This window comes from Ctenopharyngodon idella, chromosome 13, assembly GCF_019924925.1.
Source record: "Ctenopharyngodon idella isolate HZGC_01 chromosome 13, HZGC01, whole genome shotgun sequence".
In the NCBI taxonomy this organism is placed as follows: domain Eukaryota; kingdom Metazoa; phylum Chordata; class Actinopteri; order Cypriniformes; family Xenocyprididae; genus Ctenopharyngodon; species Ctenopharyngodon idella.
In genome coordinates this window covers 35,148,606-35,166,375 of record NC_067232.1, presented here as the reverse complement: position 1 = coordinate 35,166,375, position 17,770 = coordinate 35,148,606, and the positions used below count along the sequence as shown (strand labels likewise).

General features: G+C 41.0%; 1 protein-coding gene across 2 annotated transcripts in view; it reads right to left on the bottom strand.

Moving 5' to 3' along the window:
* Positions 1 to 3,431: 3,431 nt before the first annotated feature.
* Positions 3,432 to 17,770, bottom strand: part of meis1b (Meis homeobox 1 b) — a 66,802-nt gene continuing 52,463 nt past the window's right edge. Inside the window, exons 10-13 of one of the 2 annotated variants that reach the window (XM_051917700.1) lie at positions 9,722 to 9,784; positions 8,723 to 8,808; positions 8,119 to 8,212; positions 4,526 to 4,758 (exon numbers count right to left, since the gene is read on the bottom strand). In XM_051917700.1, coding sequence (XP_051773660.1) covers positions 8,154 to 8,212; positions 8,723 to 8,808; positions 9,722 to 9,784 — 208 coding nt within the window. In that variant the 3' untranslated portion in view covers positions 4,526 to 4,758; positions 8,119 to 8,153. Of the gene's footprint in view, positions 4,759 to 8,118; positions 8,213 to 8,722; positions 8,809 to 9,721; positions 9,785 to 17,770 lie in introns of both variants that reach the window. The other variant, XM_051917699.1, reaches the window with a different exon arrangement.

Here is a 17,770-nt window from a genome sequence, read left to right as displayed (position 1 = left end):
CTCTCCAACAATCCTGGAGCCCAGGGGCTTTCAGGGGTGGGCGAAGTCACCAAGGAAACAGATGACATCCAAAATGGCCCTGCAGTTTTGGACAGTCCATCTCTTCTCTCCAGACTTCTCTCTGGTAGTCCACCAGCTGCCACATAACATTATTCTATGTGTGGTAACACGCTCGAGACGTTAGTCAAACAAAATTGCAATTTCATACAGACACATCAGGCATCGGTTTCTCACAATTCTGTCTATTTATTGGTCTTGCAATTTTATATAAATCGACCTGACTGATCATTTATTTAGGCTGTTGTTTATTTGTTTTGGGTTGGCCTGGTGTGATTGCCGAAACGTGTATTTTAAATTTGTCGTCTGTGAGACCTTCAAAATAATCAAGAAGCTAAAAGACATCATTTGACTCGGTTAGTTAAAAAGAAAGTGACATAGCATATATAAGCATATACTGTAAACAGAAGTGTATGTTCAATACTTCACTTGAACTAGCGTGAAATGTTGCGATGGTCATTACAACTCTTTCATTCTTGCATCTTATATATATCAAAGGGGATACTGTAAAATGTGTGTGTGTGTGTGTATATATATATATATATATATATATATATATATATATATACACATATACACACACAATAATAAAAATCAATTATATATATATATATATATATATATATATATATATATATATATATATATATAATTGATTTGTATTGTTGTTATTTTTATTTAAGCCTTTTTTAATATTACATTTGCAAGTAAAATATTTGATACAGTGTGGGACAATGTAAATGTGCTTATGTTTTGTTTCTGCGGTATTTCTCACTAACATACAAAAAGTCACTGACACACGTACACACATACACACACACACACACACACACACACACACACACACTTCATGGAGCGTGGACATAACCCTCTCAAACATGACCAATGAATGGAGAGTGGACCGCATTTGCATCTGCCACTGCTACTGCCTGCGTGCTGCGAAGACACATGACCCTTTGTGAAAGTTTTCAAACTGAAGCAAAACTACTTGAATACAGAGTACAGATGACAGAAACATGCAACAGCACAGCCCATGCTGCTCTTTATGGGAGGCAGAAAGTCCTGTTTGGGCACCTCTGTGCTTATGGAACAAATTTCTTTCAGTCATTACTCACAGAGTTCAGTATGTGGTCAAAGCCAGATAAAAGCTTTCTTCTTTCTTCTTAAACAACAGATGGAAAAGGCGTCGTCTTTATATGTCGTTGACTGCGGATAAATGAAGAAAATCAATAATCATGTTCATTTGCAAAGGTCACGAAACGCTCATTATGAAACTTACTTACCCAGCGGGAAGAACAGAACTAACAGCAAACCGATCTTTCTAAACTTCTGTATGCAGGCCTGATGTCTGATAGGCCTACTAAGCCTAGCCTACTACATTTATTAAAATTCATATCTTTGATATACGGTTTAGCTGTGCATTGGCAGTAGGCTAGCTAACGTAGCCTTCACGCAACGCTTAACACACTTAGCTATTATTGTTAGCCTTCATATTTTAGCCTACACATTAAAATAATTAATTACTACAATAAACAATGGGTGCTCCAAAAAAGATTAATTAGATATGACATAGGCTACATAATTAATATTAAATATTGTACATTATGTTGTAGCCTACATAATGTTACTCAGTAGTAGCTAGCCTATATGGTAACTTAAACATGTAGGCTTAATATAAAGTGTGACATAAACACTAAAACAGCTTCTTTAATTTTACATAGGTAAAATTATCAAAAGTATTTTTTTAAAATAATTTTAGTAATTGACTACTTCAGTCCATAATGAAATACCTGGATAAACTTCAAGATATTAAATATATATGCCCCTTAAGGACAGTTTTCCAGATCCCCTAAAGATGGCAGTCAAACATGGGATTTATCTCAGCCCGTGTCTCCAGAGCACTGAATGGCGAATGGTTGAGGAATTCAAATCTGAGGAGCTGAAACGGTGTCATTAAACCGTCGCCTGTGTTCTGCGTTGCTTGAGAGCAAAACATTCGGCAAAGAGAAGGTAATAAAAATACAATGGCGGTAGAAAACTGAGAGACGGGTTTGAGAAAGGGAAGTTATTGATTTATCATGGGAGTGTAGTTTAACTGACATCACCCGTTTAGTTACAAGCTGGGTAAGTTTTTTCAGAATTCCCACAAGAATATACCACATTTCCATGTCGTAGTCGTATCGAATCCATCGTAAACATACATTTAGATTCGTTGTGTCTGATTTAGAATTATTTAGGCGCTCGGTTTTAGCGGGTAGCTTGGAAACAGCCACCGCCTGGATAATGCCGTTTCAAGCGCTCTTGACGGAGCCATTGAGTGAGTGAAATAAGGCGTGAGGGGGAACTAATCTTCCCATTTAAGTGTTTGTGGCAATTTTATCTAAATGAATTTTAATGCTAAACGGGGGATAATTCTTCTTTTATCCGTCCCTCCACCTCATCTAGCCCCCCGTTTGAGCCTCGATCCTTCGAACGGGCCGCACATTTGTTGCACATTAGCAAACGTATGAAAGTTGAATATGCAGCATTTAGACAAACGTCATCAATTTCATTCTGCTTGACGACGGATGATAACATCTTTAAAAAGTTGGACTCACCTTGTGCATTAGCGCCTCATGTTCAGATCGTGTTCATACTTTACAGTGTTCTTGTAACTCGTGTTATTCTAATTAATTACAACAAAATTTGTAATTACATGCAACTCATAAAATAACTTCCTGCTCATTTGTGTTACTCAGAACTTAATTACTCTGTGGACACTGCAATGAAAGGTGTGACCCAAAGATTTTAGATGGGATAAACCTGTAGGCCTAGCCTATAAAAGTCTCAAATTATGATCCCTGGCTGAAAATATAGGTGGCTTATAGACCCATAAAGTTTGATTCAAGCACCAACATAAGCTCTAGGTTTATGTCTCAATCATATCACAAATTTGAACACCTCAGTGTAATAGTTTGGGGAATTAGATCAGGAAGTTTAATTTTGGATTCATTACTAAGGGTGGGAAAAGCATGTAATTTGGTTATCAAAATTAACAAGAAAAAAAAAAAAAAAACTGCCAATCAAATTAAAATGAACATTGGCTAATGAATAATAGAACCATTTTGAACATCATCAGTATTAAAAAAAAAAAAAGTAAAAGTTGTCTAATGGGGGATATCTAATGTTGAAGGAAACAGAGAGTATTACACTCTTATTTGGTAGCTAAAAACAAACAAGGACATTAAATTGCACAAAATATTTAAAGGATTTGTAGTATTTGTGAATGACAGATATACAAAACCTGAAGGTTATATCTGGTAAACATAAAGCATCAAGTCCTATCTCAAATCGAACCAGGCCAGGAATCCACAAATATATGAAAATAGCTCATGTTCCCCTCTTTTTACACAAAATTTATTCATTTACAATGTATACATAAACTCTTCAAAATTCAAACAAGTGATAGCAACACGTTAAACCAATATCCCAAAAAACAGGTTTGCTTAATCAAAAGCATATATGAATCCCAAATCCCATTTATAACTTAAACTCTGAAAGTTTGATGGGTTGGCTTTATACACACATACACACACACACACACACACACACACACACACACACACACACACACACACAAAATCATTTACACTTGCTTGTTCTTCACATTCAGCTTCTCACACATCCAGTAAAGGTAAGTGAAAATAATTTTCATTGGTTCCAATGGTGATGTTGGGCCAGTTCAATTATGATGTACAAATTGGGAATGCAAAATGGAGACCTCCAGAAAGGCAGGAGGATGTGGCTCAGACAGGTAGATATCACTCAGTTTCTTCCTAAGGCCATGATGGGTCTTGGAAAATCCGCCCTCCCACAGGACAAAAAAAAATGGCCTGGCAAACATGTATTCAATGAATTATTGATTTATTCACATATATTTTTTTTTTTCTTGTTTAAACGCAAAGTGATTTATGGAGGAGGCCAAAAGTCTATGGAGATGGCACACACATAGTGTGGAAAGAAAAAAAGTTCACATCCTTTTTTAAAAAAAATCTATTAGAAACAGCATAATATGCAGAACAATACGATAGCATTTACAATACTTTTTTCCCAGTTCTTATGAAAGTCCAATGCAATTTTACAACAGTATACAGTATGTCCTCATCCCTCCCCTTTAGAGGCTGATATAGTAATAAATTCAATCTTTCTTTCTCTCTCTCTCTTTCTTTTTGTGTCTAAGCAAAGGGCACCTCCTTTTAAAGTGTCCCATAGTATACAGAAATCTGCTTCTTTCTTGGTCCGAATCTATAGCCAAGATGCAAGCTCCTTAGTCTCTGTAACAAGTCAGTATGTAATCGGTGCTTCGCAAGCCCCAGAAAAACCAATCGCAGCTCCTCATCTGTCCATCGCAGTCATTTAAAGAATCCGTTTTAGTAAATTACTGGGCATGGATGTCCATGAATTGTCCTCCCATGTTAGGGTCTCCTGGATTGAACATAGGGGGGCTAGAGGCTGACATGGGCATGGCAGGGTGTGGCGGTCCTCCGTGCATTAACATCGCTGGGTGGTGGGGGTGTCCAGGGATGTAGGAACGCATGGGAGGGCCGTGCCGCAACTGAGCAGGGTGGTGGGGCATCTGGGAGGCACTGTAGCCTGGTTGCCCCATAGCCATACCCACCGGGCCACTGTGTGACAGGTAATCCCCTGGCATGCCTTGTAGTCCTGGGGGGGGGAAAAGCAAAAGATTACATTGATTAGTGATGATGCATTTGTAATAGTCAGACATAACATTATCTATATTATGTTTGGGAGGTCTTCAAGCCAATAGTTTCCTTCACATGGAAGATTTGACCACAGTCACAGCACCAGAAAGCATACGAGTCATGTGGTTGCAAGAGAAGCCTTCAAGAGAGGACTGTCCTCTGTAATGAATGGGAAGAGACTAGAAGAGGAATCTGTGTATTGGGAGAGGGTGGCTCTCTAGGGACTAACTCACTGGCCTGAACACAGCACTTTGCTGCTGCCTGCACCAGGGATCTGTACTCAGTGCCGTATCCATCAGGTCTGGAATCTGTCACGGTCATACCCGACTAGTCAACTGGAAGGTTGTCCTTCGCTAAGGTCAACCAGAAAGTCGATATGTAGCTGTTGTTAGGCTTAATTTGCTAATTTTATATTAATCTCAGTGAACAACACTATGATGAAATCTATATAATTGGCTCCCTACTGGATTACAGTGACTATGATGTGCCTATATTATAAAAGGACAATCGTCGATAATTCTACTGGTTTTTTTAACATTTTTTTGAAATAATACAAATGTAAAGTCTAACACTAAATGGCACATAGGTGGAAATGAACTGCCGGTTGTCCTAAGCGCGAGCCAAGTCTTTATGCCAGAGGAAGCCACAACAATGACAAATGAGGTAAAATAAGCCATGCCTTTATCCTACGTTCTCCCCTCACTTATCTCACTTTAAACACAATGAGCAAAGGTCTGTTGCTCGCTCTGAGAGCCCCTCAGAGAAACGGCACCATTGTGCTTAAATTAGAGACGAAAGGTGAAAATTTACAAAGGCCGTCACTTGAGAGGCCTCACCTGGGTGCGTGCACGTGCCACGAGCAAAAAGGCCACTAACCCTGTGACAGCGGCAATACAAAGCAACAAATCAACCTCAAGTTAAAACAGCCCTTTTGTTATTGCTCTGATTATGGGTCTTTAGGTTTCAGCTTTAGAATGACATATATAATGGTTGGTGTTTTGCACTAGCACTAGTGGTAATCCGTATGCCCCTGCAATTATTTACTACTAAAGGCCTGACCCAAGCTTTTGAGGGGTCATCAGCTGTATTTGATTTCAATCCTTGAACACGTTGTTTAGTGAGGAAGGAAAACATCCACTCTATCAGGAAAGCAATGCTCGGACGTGAAAAGGGCACACGTTGCAAATGTGGTTTTTCACTTAATAAGTCAATCAATACATTGAGTTCCTTGCCTGTCTATTTTGAGAGGTGCCATGGGACCGAATCAACAGGGGATGTTTGACATAGACAATACAGGAGCCAAATCCCCGAAGACCCTTTCCCCCCTAAAAGTAAAAGTTCAGAGCAGAAAAATGGGTACCTTGACCCTGCAAAAGGTTAACAAACTTCTGCTTAATGAATGGGAGGAATGAAATTTCAGACAAAGGAGTCTCCAGCAGAGCTTCCAGCTCACCAAAGCATACCAGCTGCGTTCAAGTATGGACGGGGAGGGCAACATTTTTGTCCATATGCCCATAATTAATGCTCTCTGCGTTCACTATTGTCTTGAAATTAAAATGAAAAAATTTTGGCCACCCTTGGCTAATTTTGTTGAAGAAACACAAAGAATGGTACAGGGGGAAATGGTCATAAAACAGTCATTCCCCCGTTTATCAAAGGCTCGCCCTCTTCTGCTTGAGTAACCAGGCTTTATCCACGCTGACAGGTGTATTGTTTCGGAGAGCTATAAGCTCTATAATCGTCATGGGCAGAAAGCATAACGCTTTGCTAAGTAGGTTTAATTGGCTTTGGTTTTAAGTAATGTTGCAGTGTGACTGCTTGGAACACCTTAATTTCAGGTCTTGGGACTTCCCAGCAAATAACTGCTTAATCTCGCCTTGAGGAGAATTCCTCAACTAATGAAAATTGCTTATAAAATATAATGAAGCCTTGGTCTCTTAATCAAATAAGATAACGTTTTTTTGTAATAACCTATTAATTTAATTGGTCGCGAAGTATAAAACACATCACTTACATTTAATTGACCTAGAAACTATAGTAACAATATTTAAATTAGACAAGCTAGGAAATTTCAGTGATGAAGCCATAAAGACCAGGCATTCTTCACCATGGCGACATATTTCTGTCACACTCTGCCTCCTTCTTTTTCCTCATTTCCCCCTCTCGCTCTCTCTCTTTTTCCCCTCAACCCATCTCATCTAAGATTCCACACGCGGCCCAATTACAGAATTCGGCAAGCAAATTGAGGCTGTTTAAAGCAGGTTTCTCGCATGTCTTCTGGGAACTACGGCAGCTGCTATAAGCAGCCATTTGGACACCGGGAAACACTCTCAGTGTTTAGATATGCACACAAAGCAGGAACGTGACGTTTCAGAGCACAGAGCTTGTGTTATCAGCCCATGTCTCTTGGTTAAAGACAGTGAAGTAGAGAGTATCTTTGACAACAGAGGCATTCTGTGCTTGGCTGCATTAATGATCGCTATTTTTGTATACCGAATAAGTCAAATCCATTTGTCACACCGCTTGTGATGGCATATTTAATTTGGATATAGTCAATTAGGCTGGACTAAGCTGTGTACCCTGCTGTGCACACCTCCATTTTGCACTCCTTCATCTCCCCTGCCTTTGCCATTAGTAATCCTATTAGGAAAGACAGACAAGAAAATAGTGGACCAAGTCAGGGTCGATAGAAGCAGCTCCACCTAAAACATTCCAGGCAAGACTGACATAATTTCCAAATGTGTGGCTATGTATTTGTCTGTGGGGTGAGAGAGCGATTCTTTGTGCGTTGCCTCGCAGGTTGGTGTATAAATGTAACTCATGCATCAACTGTAGGGAGACAGATTTATGACACTTTGGGGACATGCACTTTTCTCTCCTTGCACTGCTGCAGACTGCTTACATTTTGCCAATCAGTCTGTTGCTATGGTAACACACCCCTCCCTTTCTCCGTCCAAAACCCCAATCTCAATCCCCCCACCCTCCATTCGCCTCTTTCCCCACACAGCTATTCCTCCTCGCCTCTCTCTCTCGCCCACACTCATTTCCCCTTTCTATATGACTCTATGCACTGTTTAGTAACATGGACAAAAAATGTTCATAAGTAAGAAAATATAACAAAGATCACACACACGCAAGCACACAAACTCCTGATTGAAGCTTCTCACCCACGAGAACAAGAAATATTAGTATTGGTAAGCAGGAAAAAGCAGTATGTTGTCTGGAGGAAAAGAGACATTTATCTCCCATTTCGTAAAAGCAAATCAAATGAATTGCTGAAAACATTGTGGATGCTTGGTGACCCTGCTTGTGTACTTACTTCCCCCATTGCTTTGCGATTGGTTAACTAGAAGGTTACATGTAGTGCCACTGTCCCTCCATTCCCATATTCATGCCCATCCCACTCATAGGCCCTAGAAGGAGAGAAAACAATCGAAGAAGAAGATGCCGAAAGATGAGAAAATAAACAGACAACAGCTCAGAGACAGGAGGTCAAGAAACAAAAGCACAATCCCCATTTATTAAAAGAAAAGAGAAGAACACCATATGGTACAAATAAGACAATATAAGTAAACAAACAAGTAAATAATGCATTCAAGGCTAAAGGTTGGAAGGAAGCCTGGCTTTGGACAAATCCAGCAGCTTAACTGGTGAGGTGGGAGGGAATGAGTGGTTAGCGACAGTGACCATTTGCACAGGGTGGAACAGGCTTAGATTCAGAGAGGAGAGCAAATTCTGTGATGATGGGTATTAGAAAGCTAACGTCTCAGAAAGGAAACATGAAGAGACAAAGGGGTATAATGCATTGGACCACACCTGTGCTAGCCAAGAGTCTCAGAGTCAGTCTGAGAAGGAGGTAGTGATGGGGGGCTTGTGGGAAGGTGGGAGATGTCAGAGGAGAAGACGACACGCCAAGGTCTTACCAGGTGGTCTGATTCCCATGTGCTGCTGGCCGTCCATCACGAAGCCTCCCATGGGTTGACCATCTGGGTTGTAGGGAGCTCCTTGACTTACTGCAGGAGGGTATGGTGAGGGAATGTGGGGGAAATGAACAGTGGTCAATTAGTGCTTTTAATTAAGTTTCAGTCGCAGGAGAAACATCATCTGTTAACCCACATGCAGACTGAGGCGTTTCGCACAGTTTCTTTGGGTTTTGTGAGAGATAAAACACTTGACAGAACATGCCCAATGAAGCTTAAGTACTGGGATCAGCGAAACTAAGCCTATATCCTATAGATACGGAAAACATTTTTAGACAACACTGCAGTGAAACTGTTCGATACAAAATATGAGAAAAACTAAAGTGATGTTTTTTTTCCCCACGCAAACTAATTGAGATGTACTTACCGTGAGTTCACACTATTGAAAGAAAGTGTGTGTGTGTTGGGGGTTATTTGGTCAAAAACAACAGCTCAACCCCAATGAATGCCTTTGAACTTTACTGAGTCCCTAATGCAACCCTGCCCCCTGAACCCTATTACAGGTAATAAACTTTACAGCAGTCCACAACAAGCCATGCACCAGGGGCACTGTTCACTAACAGGAAGAACTGAACTAGGAGGCAAACACCGCCACTACAGAATAAAATATAAAGTTAAAAAATACTGATTAATATCCTCTTAAATTAAACTGCTCTCCATTTAACTTTTGGAAGATAATGAGTTGGACATGGAGGATCCAGTTGTAGTTACTGTTTCAATACTTTAATCCATCGTATGTGTTTGCCCGCTTCTCTTTGTCACTGGGTTATATAGCGCCCAAGTCAGCATGATTAGTGCTTTGGGTTAATTGGATGGATTTTAGTGGTCAATCATTGTTGACATCCAGGCTGGGCTAAGTATTTACCGGCAGGTGGGCCTCCGGGTGCATGGCTTGCAGGGGGCTTTCGCCTGCGGGACTTGAATACAGAAACTATGGGGGACTTGCCTGCTCGGTTGGACTGGTCGATCATGGGCTGCACTATTCTTCTTCTTGCGTTAATGAACCTGTAAAAAACAAGAAAATGCAACATATGATGGAAAAGTAACTGGAGTTTTTGCTGTATTTTTCTGTAAACACAATCATGTCCATGCCTGCTGCTGTCCAGATCAGCCCAGATAACTAATCAGAGGGGTAATTGGGGGATTTTTTTCTCTAATCCTCTAGTACTCCAGTGGGAGTGTCAGAGAGTTGTTCCATAACACAGAAATGTTCACAAAGCTTATGACTTGTACAAACTTGCACTGGCTTAATATATATCGCCTACTAAGCGAAGTGCACAAAAGCACTTTGAAGAAAGTGGTGTTTTTCTCCATCTGCAGTTCAAGAGACTCCTTTTCCTTTTTTTTATCAACTTTATTTTAAACCACTGAGCAAAATTCAAACCCTGATGCCAGATGTAACGCAGTTGATATGCACCACAGGAATTAACGTGTTTAGGAAATGTTTGCTAACAGAAAAAGTGTTGCATTGTCAAAGAACACAAGTACAAGCCATGTTTTCTTTTTCCTTGTGTCTCCCTTGAGGGAAAATAATGAAACTGGGGGTTCAATGAGGACTTTTTTTTTTTTTTAACTCGCTGACAAGAGAAGGCTGCTCTGCATTTCTGCATATTGTGCATAACATTTTGCGACAAAAACATATCTGGCCCCTGTAGCTTCTGACCCACAACCTCCTTTCACCATACATCGGAGGGCTCTGGCCTTGTTGTGCCTAAATCCCCTCTAGTGACCCTGTGACCCTGGTCACCTCCAGGAGACTAAGCTCAGGGGTTCCAACTTGATTTATGTCCTCCTGCTGTTACCACAGTTGGACACTTCCATTTCATCCTTTGAGGGGGGAATTAGTAGACTTTTAAGGAAACAATAGCTCCACTCCTCTTTTCAGGCTGAGAAAAGCAAGAGAGGAGAGCTTGGGGTGGAGGGAGAGAGCGAGAGAAAGAGAGAAAGGGAGAAATAAAGAGAAAGAGCAGAACTAACGGACAAAGAAATGTTCACATAGGCATCTGCTAAGCTTCTTGCTTCTTAATTGTAAAATGGATCATTCCAAAAATTTTGATTGTGTGAGCCGCATTTTAACCCAGAAACCACCTACAGTTTGAATAATGAACTATATTACTCTGAAAATTATTTTTATTCAAAGTATAATTATTATTAATAAATGTAACTACTCAACAATTTGTGATACAATCAACGCTGTTCTATTTAAATTTAGCACAGTTAAGGTGACTTTTAGGTACTCTTCATGTTTACCCATGGTATCCTTAGTGTAGGGAATGGCCTCTCATGTCATAAAGCTTGTTTTTTATTCACAACACAACTTTCTCATATATTTATCACCAATATCACTCTACGCCATCACCTTAAAGGCTGAAAAAAAAAAAAAAAAAATATCGGGGAGGAATGTACTGACATGGCAGTGCACCATCAAATGAGAGAATGTCTGGAGTTTTATCACCAGCAGTGGGCTGGAGAGCAGGGGGAGTCTCAGACTAGGCATTCCTTTTACTGCCTTCATCTCAGGCTGGGGTCAAAAGGGGGGGTGGGGGGGGGGGGCACTGTTGTCTATCTGCTGACCTCTGCCGTTTGGATTTTCCTCCCTCGCTCGCTCGCTCGCCTTTTTTCCGCTCACTTTTTTCAAATTGTGGAAATGGCTGTTCTTTCTTTCTTTCTTTCTTTTTTTTTTTTTAAGGTATCTTAAGCTTCCTCTCTCGTTCCTCCTTATATCTAAGGCCAGATGCGCCAAAAGCTGGAACAAAGGACAAGTGCTACACAATACCAGGCAGGGGGATGGAGAGGTGGTGGGGGTGAGGGAGGGGGTGTAGGAGTGTGAGGAAAAATAGAAAGAATGGTCATGCTCTGTTCTGTGAGCCAGGCGGACGCCCTGGCGCTGACGGTTAAGAAGGCAATCAAAAGGAGCAGAGAGCCATACGGGCCAGGCTAAAGCTGGAGCCTCCATTAGGAGTAAAAGTTCACCTTTGCGCGACCTCTCCACGCTATAGGACTGCGTTTATGGCCTGTTCAGTTTCTACTTCCCATAGGCACACAATGAAGCCAACTATTCAGTCTAGCTTGGGACAATGGGGGGCTATTTTAAAGCAAAACGCCACTAGTGGCACCTCCAAAGAAGGGTAAAAAGAGGAGGGTTAAAAATACAGAGCTTCACTAAAAGGATGAGAAAAAAAGATTGAAATAAGAGTGTTTATGAGCCAAATGAACCTTGATAAAGGGCAGTTTGGTTCTTCTCATTCTGTTAGTGTGTGTGTGTGTGTGTGTGTGTGTGTGTGTGTGTGTGTGTGTGTGTGTGTTTGGTAATGTGTTGGAGCACTATTGCTCATTCCCGACTTCACTGACAGTCGATCTGATCTCTGTCGGGTCTGCCAGGGCCTCCGCTAATATCCCACTCTCATTACAAACGCACAGGTGTAGCACGAACGGCACGTGAAATGGCCAATTAAAAGCAAGAAATTGTCTTTTTCATCAGCTGCCTTTGTTGCGTGACCAATTAGGGAATAATTTAATAAGTGTTGCTGGAGAGATCCGGATTGAAGATACAAAAGGTTATATTTCAGTATGTCTATCTAAATGCATATGAAGTGTGTCATTTTTCTCAGAAATGCCCCCTTCGTCTGCTCGTTCTCTTTCTCTCAGATGTAAACTGTTTGAGGGGGCGCATGCATGACTACGGAGGACCAAATTCACTCATGAAATCACATTTCAACACACTCAGCTACATTTACATGTATATTAAAAACCCACAAACAGGCATATCAGTAATACCAATGGAATAGAATGATCTGATGATTCGGATCTGCATCTGTGGCTCTACAGGAATCTCCGGTAAAAATATGCATTAAAAGAAAATAAATAAAAGATGTTATGGTTTTAGGATAATTATCAGTTTTAATGAAGTAAGAGCGCATTATCAATTTATCCATTGTGCAAACTCTGTTTTTAGGAATAACAAGCTATAAATAGCTACAAAACTACATTTTGTGACAGAAGCTCAGCTGTTTTTAAAACATTGTAGCATTTCCAGTTACAAGTTACTTTGTGACATAACACTCCATTGCTGTTTTTAATGTTGCACCGTATTGGGCACACACATCAAACTAATAAAATTGATTTATACATAATGTAATGTTCATTGATTTGTTCAAACTAGAACTAAACTTTGAGACCCTGCTTCAAAATGTAGGTCTTTTTTTTTTTTTTTTTTTTTTTTTTTTACAAGTATTTAAATATAAAGAAAAAATATTAAATGAAAAAACAAACAAACTTTAAATTAGTGAGCTTTTGTAGTTTTATAGCTATAAATGTATCTGTTCAAATTTAATGCTGCCACCATAATTGAGATGTTTATTCGTTCAAAAACACTCACAGCTTTGGTGCCAGATTTAAATTATATTAACTAAATATAAATTATATAATTATAAATTAAATCATCAAATAGTTATATAAATGATATTGCTCCTTTAACAGTGTAGTTGTAGTTTGTAGTTGTTAGCTTGTAATGTAATGAACTGCTTTTTCAAAATGATAGCTCAACTGTGTAGCAATTTCACATAATGTGTAACTTTAACATTGGCAAACTACATTTTTGAAGTAGCTGCTATAATTTAACTAGCTAATCACGCAATAAGACCCCTCTGGTGAAACCAACTTTATTATCAGTGTCTGCTCCAGAGATCCATTTACTTAAGTAATTAGTAATTCACATGTTGGCATGCCTCAAGGCAAATTTCATAAATACGAGCATCTCATCTCGACCTAAAAGTCATAAAAGTCCACCTCGGCTCCTCCTCTCTCCGAGTCAATCTGGGGTCAGTCGCTATGGCCTGCCTGTGTTTAAATAAACTAGTCCAGCTGTTTGCTGCACAAATTCCATTTACACTCTTCCTCCCCCCACCCCGATCCACCCACTCTCGCTCATACACACACATACATACATTTACACACTCCTTTTAATCAGTGCACAGCAAGCCAGGCCTGGAGGAGTGGTGTTAACCTGTTCTATTGCTGGAGACAGGCTAGGGGCAACGAGGCATACATAAAGGACCAACTTCCAACACCCGTTTGCATCTCTCACCTCAGACAATTCCATTCAGCCACATCACACCCCTCTTCCTCCCCTCGCACTGCATGTTCCTTGCCTTTCTCACTTCTCTTCATGTTCTTAATAACACAGGTCTCCCCCTCAGCCCCTCCGCTGCCTTTTACGCTGCCCTGGTTGCTGGGATCCCATAAGAAGAACCCACTCTGCTGGGTCTGTACATACTACTGCTAAAGACGGATGCCACTCTTTCTTCAGAGTGCTTAAAGGGTTAGTTCACCCAAAAATGAAATTTCTGTCATTAAGTACTCGCCCTCATCTCGTTCCAAACCCGCAAGACCTTTGTTCATCAACGAGAATACATTTTGTGCGCAAAAACAAAACAAAAATAACGACTTTATTCAACAATTTTTCCTCTTCCCTGTCAGTCTCCTATGCAGTGAACGCAGTGCAGAGCTTCCGTGTTCTACATCAGAACGCCGACTCTGTATTGGCCGGCTCCTGCGTCAGCATCACACCCATGCGTCGTTGTGCTCACGTGAACAGCGTCGGCCAATACTGAGCCGGTGTTTGGACGTAAACACGGAAGCTCTGCACTGCGTTCACTGCCTCAACTGCATAGAAGACTGTTGAATAAAGTCGTTATTTTTGTTTTGTTTTTGCATGCAAAAAGTATCCTCGTCGCTTCATAACATTAAGGTTGAACCACTGTAGTCCTGTTGACTTTTTTAACGATGTCTTTACTACTTCTCTGGACCTTATTTGGTAATTTCGTTGCTTTCTATGGGAGATAAAAAACCTCTTGGATTTCATTAAAAATATCTTAATTTGTGTTCCAAAGATGAACGAAGGTCTTGTGGGTTTGGAATGACATGAGGGTGAGTAATTAATGACAGAAATTTCATTTTTGGGTGAACTAACCCTTTAAGCGAACTACTTGTTAGTGCAGTGACATCATTCTTTTTTAGGCACTGACAGCTCATTTGAGGTGTGGTGCTAGAAAAATCACAGAATCATAGGTGTGTGTCTGGACTTATTCGCAAATTTTGCTGTAGCTGCTTACACCAGCTAATACCAAACCTGTTGGCTCCCAGGTTTCTTGCATATAACTGTGAGATTTGCCATAGTTATCATCATGTCAACCACTGGAATTTCTGGAGTGACTCTGGTATTCTGTACACATACAAAACAATATTTTGGGGGATTCACTCTCACATTTAAATGTAGTCGTCACTCCCAAAACTTTGCAGTGTGTACATGGCCAGCAATTCCTTGCTTCTTATTTCCACAGATATTACTGGGATTACCTGGCCCACTCTAGCAGAGCAAAACAGCCTGCCCAAAGAAAACAGAGGAGATGTAAAGAGGGCTTTTGGGGAAGTCTCAAGTAGGGGCTGGTCTAATCTTTGCTGCATCAGCCCCCCTCCAACAGAGGCTGGCTATTACTTCAGCAAACTCACCCCCGGTGCACCCCCACAAGCTCCTCTCACCAAACAAAGTCGAAACCTTTCCATTAACAGAGCTGTGAAGTCCCCTCTAAAGCCGCTTTTAAAGAGTGGGGCCGCCGCCTGGGGGCTGAGGAACACACTTTATAAACACATAGTCGGTCTGTGAGAAAAACGCTCGCTACGACTTGCTCGAGAGAACAATTCAGCCAGGAACATGCATGAAGACTTCAGACCAAAAACCTCCAGCTTGAGGCAAGAGGAGACCATTGCTGTGATCAACCTCTGTTGTGGCATTCGAACAACCGCTGAAAAACAAAGCGGAGCGCAACTACTGCGAGGTGCTGGATATGCTTCAGAGACGGTTCCCCACTCCTCTGGAGTCGGGGACTATGAGGTCATTCTTGGCATGAATGCGGCCTGCCTGCTCTCCTCTGATTCTCCACCCAGTCCAGAGAGAGCAAGAGAAAGAGAGCAATAAATACATCAGTGAGGGAGGGCACCATCACATGCCCACTTCACAAACACAACATTGGAACGCTCTCCATTCCATGTTGTCGTCTATCTCTGAGGGCTCTTCATCCAGCCTGATGCCGCAGGCAAGCGCTTGGGCCAGAGGGTACTGCCACTCCGTCTGGGCAAACATGCAAACAAACAACCACACAGTGTTGGGACGGCAACTGCAGCCGTGTGTGTGGCAGCACATGGCACATTAGAGAGGAAATGACATCACGGGGCAGGTTTAATAGGTCCTCCGCCTAGCTGTCACTGCGGTGGTCTCTGCCGGGTGCTGTAGAGCTCATGCTGGCACCGCCAGTTCTATTGACACACATACAAGACCTTACACATAAAATCTGACTGGTCTTACTAACCACGCACTAACCAACTGAGTAAAAAAACAGTTTAACTTTAATAACTGATGGTATGTTAATTTGAATAACCAGCCGAGACCATAAATGACAAAACATACTGTGGCAGCACCATGCTAATATCAGATCAAGTATACTGTAGGGCTGGGACAATACATCGATTCTCGATTCGCGATACAAAGAATCTGGAGCGATTCTGATATTTTCCGATGTATCGCATATTCTCTCTCAAATCGATTCTGAGCTTAGTTTTTAACAGCAGATGGCACTACGAGCTTTAGAAACACCAGTACTCTGCTTGCTTCCAGTTTCTTTCCACACACCACTTAAACCTAAACCTGTGTTTACATTAATCTCACGTCATAAAAGCATTCTGAGCCGAGGTGCAAGTACGTTTAACTACTTACATGATTTAGCCGAACGCACAATCGATGTCCAGCACTCTTCTTCATGAGCATTTGAGTGTGCGGTTAAAAACTTAGCCTAAAGCTCCATCTGCTTTTAAAACTAAGCTCAGAATCGATTCGAGAGAGAAAATATCAGAATTGATCCAGAATCATTGTATTGCGAATCAATGTATTGTCCCAGCCCTAGTATTCTGAAATATATATATTACCATGGTACTGTTTGATTTATGTACCATTATATTTAATAGGTAATTTAAGGTGTTGCAAAGAATATGTTAAATGTTAAAAATAGAAAGCAAGTGGCATAATGACAAAATGTATCTTTGCCGACCAATAAGAGACAGGAGTTTTCATGGAACCTGTTTTTGCAATTTCATTTGGTGAAGCTAATTGTGCAGAAATTACACACTTCACATTTTAAAGAGAACATTATGGCTAGGACAATATTTTTACTTTTTATTCATTATACTTATATATTATACATATAGAATAAATATATGAGGCGTTACTCGCTCTAGTGTGCTTATTTTTGTGGTTGTTGTTGGAGGGGTGAAGTTCAGCATGACCTTGCAATCACTGTAATGCTAAAAGCTCATTAGCTAATCAGTGGTCGGCTCGCTAATCAGCGGTCCAATCTGTTCCTAGATTTATAAACATAACCAATATGCTCTAGTGCCGATCCACCCTCCGTCTGTCATGTTCACATTCCCCCACAAAAAAGAGGATAAAAAAGTAAAGGAAAAGAAGAAAAATGTAGGCAGTGCCTGGGGCCTGTTGTGATGTAAGACAGAGGAGAGAAAGAGGGGGGTGCACCCTTGTATGGTTCACAGACTCTGTACGAATGCATGCATACACACACGCACATATCTTACGACAACTTACTGCCAAAGAGCCATCCATGCACATATATCTCCACATATAGAGACACATTCTCTCCGAGACAAAGAAACTATTTTAACTGCGCTGGTCTCGTTTACACGCACACACATATGCACACCCAGTCCAACGCACATTACCAAAGACTTCACATGACTAAACGCACACACATGCACACACACACACACAGAGAGAGAAAGAGAGAGAGAACCACTCCAACTTGTCTGCTGTTGACACAACACAGAGATCAGGTCTGAGCAAGTGCTGAAATTCCAGTATGGCAGAATTGTTAGCAAACACTTCAGAACAGACTGAGCCCAACTGTGCAGAAAGGCAAACAATCC